The following is a 3836-nucleotide window of genomic DNA, read 5'->3' as shown; positions in this document are numbered from 1 at the left end:
ACACACAAAAATATTTAAGCCACTAAATTAAGGAAATGTGATGAATGCAATTAATAAACTTAATTTTTAAATCTCCAATTTTGAACCCATCAGATGGGCAAAAAACTTATTTTGATCCATTAATACCAAGTGTTAGTGAGAATGTGAAGAAAGGGGAACTCTCATCCACTCCTGGTGAAAGCAGACATGGGTAACACTGCCTGGAAGAGCATTTGGTGATATCAAAGTAAAGTTGATGATATGCATAGCTCAGCACCATAATTCTACTCTCAGCATGTATATGGTGTAGAAATCATGTCCCCTAGTGACACGCTGCCAAAAAATGTCCATAAAGACAAGCAGTGAAACTTTGGCAACAACCTGTACATCCATCAGTAGGAGAATGGACTATTACATTGTAGGGTATTCATACAATGCTGTAAAGCAGTTAAAAATAAATGGACGAAATAACCTGTTTAGATGTCAAAAACACAAAATTGAGTGAAATACACAAATTGAAGAAAAATCCATATAGTTGGATAATATAAAATGGTTTAAAGCCTGGAAGTAACATCATATATATGTTGAACACAGGTGTGTATATGTAGAAATCTCAAAATTTTCATATTTTCATAATTAGCATCACATTCAGGTTATTGGCTGCTCGGGGTAGGGAACAAGAAAGATAAATTGTATTAGCAAGGGATAGATGGGCTTAAGATTTAATAAAGTTAGTCTGTAGATATATCAGAGTATATTCTATTTTGCTCATCTCTTTAAAACAATTCTAAATAAAATAATTAGTTGAACTTTTCCTATGCCCCCCGGATTTCTATTAAAGGGCAAGGAAGATGATTTTTACCTCATGGTGATATGGGAGCTGCCGGACATCATACCATTTCTGCAAGATGGGACTCGCACTGTGCACCTGAGTACGTCTAGTAAAGAGAAGAATGCGGCTCTTCCTTTCCCACACATCAAGTTAATAGTGGAGAGAAATGTTTCTCTACACACTAATGTAAGTTTCATTTCTTGATTCTTTTTTAAAATTTTTACTTTGTTATGAAAAAAAAATTACAAACATACATAGAAGTACAGAAAATCATGCCAAGAACTTCCGTGTGCCATTGCTGTGCTTCCAAAGTTGTGCTTGGCTCAAACATTCTTTATTCCCACCTCTTCCCCATGACCCCTACCAATGGATGTGGAAGGAAATCCCAGACATTCTTTCATCTCCAGATATCCAGCACATAGCTCTGAACAATAATGACTCCCCAAAATGATAATCATACCATTATTTTTTAAAATATTTTTAAAATAATTTACAAGAAGTCTTTAATGTCATCACATGTTCATTCAGTGTTCAAATTTCCCAGGATCCATGAAAAGTCCATTTGTTGTAGTTGGTTGATAATCTATTACATCTTTTAAATCTACAGATATTTGTATCTCTCTCTTTTTTTCCTTATAATTTATGTATTAAGGAAATTGGACATGCCTGTAATCCTAGTGCTCTGGGAGGCCAAGGAGGTTGGGTTGCTTGAGCTTAGGAGTTCAAGATGAGCCTGAGCAAATGCAAAGCCCCATCTCTACTAAAAATTGAAAAAAAAACTGGTCTTTCTCTCACTTTTTTTCCTTCCTGAGAGTGACCCATTTCCAACTCTCTTTAAAAGTGTTCTAAACTTTCTCTTTGTCCTTTCTAAATAAAATCTCTTTGTTACTCTGAAAAACATAAAAATAAAAACAGAAAAACTAGCAGAGTGTTGTGGCTGGCCCCTGTACTCCCAGCTACTTGGGAGGCTGAGGCAGGACGATCACCTGAACCCAGGAGTTTGAGGTTGCTGTGAGTTATGAGGTCACTGCACTCTAACCAGGGGCAACAGAGACTCTGTCTCAAAAATAAAACTAAAAATAAGAAAATAAAGAAATTGGACAGTTGTCACTTTCTGGATTGTGCTGACTGTACCTTTGTGCTGCTGTTTAAGAAGTTTCTTTGTATGTCTATAATCTGGTAGTTAAATCTGCTTAATTGGCTATAACTCTTTTTCCATGGCAAGACCCTTTCATAGATGGTGTCGTGTCCTTCCATCAGGTTTCAACATAATGACCAGTTGTCTCTTTTGGTATTTTGGCAGCCACCAACATCACTACCTGTGTCTATTATGTCACTCACAGTTGCCACTTTGCCGCTCTACTTCATTCATTACTAGAATGTGTCTGTAGTGGAAAACTCTCCTCCATCAAGTGTCTGGTGACAGTGAAGTACAGTTCATACAGAAAAGAAAAATAATTAATGCATTGCCTCTTCTATTTATCAGTTTTCAAAGTAAGGAGGAGGTTCTCTAGCATCTTCCAAAGGTGGCTGGTGAATTTTGTTTCTTTAATAATATTATCAATTCACAAATTTAAGTATTCTTGATGTGTTCCAGTCAAAGGCTCAAACTGTCTCATCTCAAGCTGGTTATAGTCTCTTCCAGCTCCTGAGTTCTTCTGACAAGACCCCAGGAATTCTGGATTGCTTCCAGATATGACAAGGTGCTCCAGGCTCATGCTGTACATTTTTCTGAGTTGTTTTTTCTTCCAATATTTTAAAATAATTTTGTATATTAGGAATATTAGGAATACGTATGTATGGATACTCAGATAGTTATATGGATGTTAGTCCCCTGTGATGTAAGATCTAAATATTTTTTTCCTGTTTCTTTCCTGTTACTGTTTACATTTGGTCATGGCAATGCTGACTTCTGAAAAGCTGGGTGTAGACGAGTCTTCCGGTTTCACAAACTACTTCTTGGAAACAATTACAAGACTTCTTCAGGCTTTACTCAGGAATCTAAAAATAGGTCGGTCATCTTTGGCTCTAAAAATAACTCACCTCTCTAAAAATAGTTAGCTCTTTTAAATTCTTTTAGATTTTAATAAGAACATTAAGTTTGGGACCATACTGAAAGGTTGCAAAATGGCTCTCTACTTTTTTCTAGCCAACTATTAATTTTTATCATTTTGATATTAATTTTAGCTAGAGTTTTCATGGTCAGTTAATAAATTCTGACTTTCTCTTTTCATACTTTCTTTTGTTCAAAGCTTCTCCTCTTTCTCCAATTTTGTCCCTTGTGACTCATCTTATTATTAAAATATATTTCAAAGTAAAGTGAAGGTGTTGGTACATGTCATCAGATACGTGTATGCATCATTAACTAGAGCTCACTGTTTATGTTTTTTAGGGATATTAACATGAAATAAAATGCACAAAATTTAAGTGTGCTGTTCAATGGTGTTTGAAGAACAAAGAACAACTCAACCCCCCTATCATGATCAAGAACAGCATGATCACCCAGAAAGGGTCCTCACGTCCCTGCCCGTCACCCAAGGGCAACAACTGCTGTAATCTCTTTCACCAAAGATTTATTTTTTCTTATTCTATGATGTCGCAGAAGTGAAATAATGTAGTACATAAGGTTTTGTGTTTGTCTAGCGCTACTGAGATTTGCTCGTGTCTCTGCTGTCAGTAGCTCAGTCCTTTTCGTGCCTGAGTAGTGTTTCTCCATATCTTTTTTTTTTTTTAAAGATTCTTGAGATGTTTGTGACCAAGAAGAGGTTAATGACAACAGGCATACTTTAGAGATTTTGTGGGTTTGTTTCGAAACCACTGCAATAGTCCAAATATTACAATAGAATCTCACAAAATTTTTGGTTTTTCAACGCTTGTAAAAGTTACATTTCTGTTATACTATAGTCTATTAAGTGTGCAATTGCCTTATGTACAAGGATATTTACAGACCTTAATTTAAAATTTAATTGCTAAAACATGCTAACAGTCATCCGAGCCATTAGCAAGTCATAATCTTTTTTCTGGT

The 3836-nt window shown here is 35.6% G+C and overlaps 1 protein-coding gene across 1 annotated transcript in view; it reads left to right on the top strand.

Moving 5' to 3' along the window:
- WDR64 (WD repeat domain 64) overlaps nucleotides 1–3836 on the top strand; it is a 141213-nt gene that overhangs the window by 97948 nt on the left and 39429 nt on the right. The window contains exon 14 of the mRNA XM_003800077.1: nucleotides 821–997. Within this exon, the coding sequence (XP_003800125.1) occupies nucleotides 821–997 (177 nt within the window). The remainder of the gene's footprint in view (nucleotides 1–820; nucleotides 998–3836) is intronic.

This window comes from Otolemur garnettii, unplaced genomic scaffold (assembly GCF_000181295.1).
Source record: "Otolemur garnettii isolate 467f Iridium unplaced genomic scaffold, OtoGar3 scaffold00165, whole genome shotgun sequence".
NCBI classification, from domain to species: Eukaryota; Metazoa; Chordata; class Mammalia; order Primates; family Galagidae; genus Otolemur; species Otolemur garnettii.
This window is presented reverse-complemented; position numbering and strand designations above follow the sequence as displayed.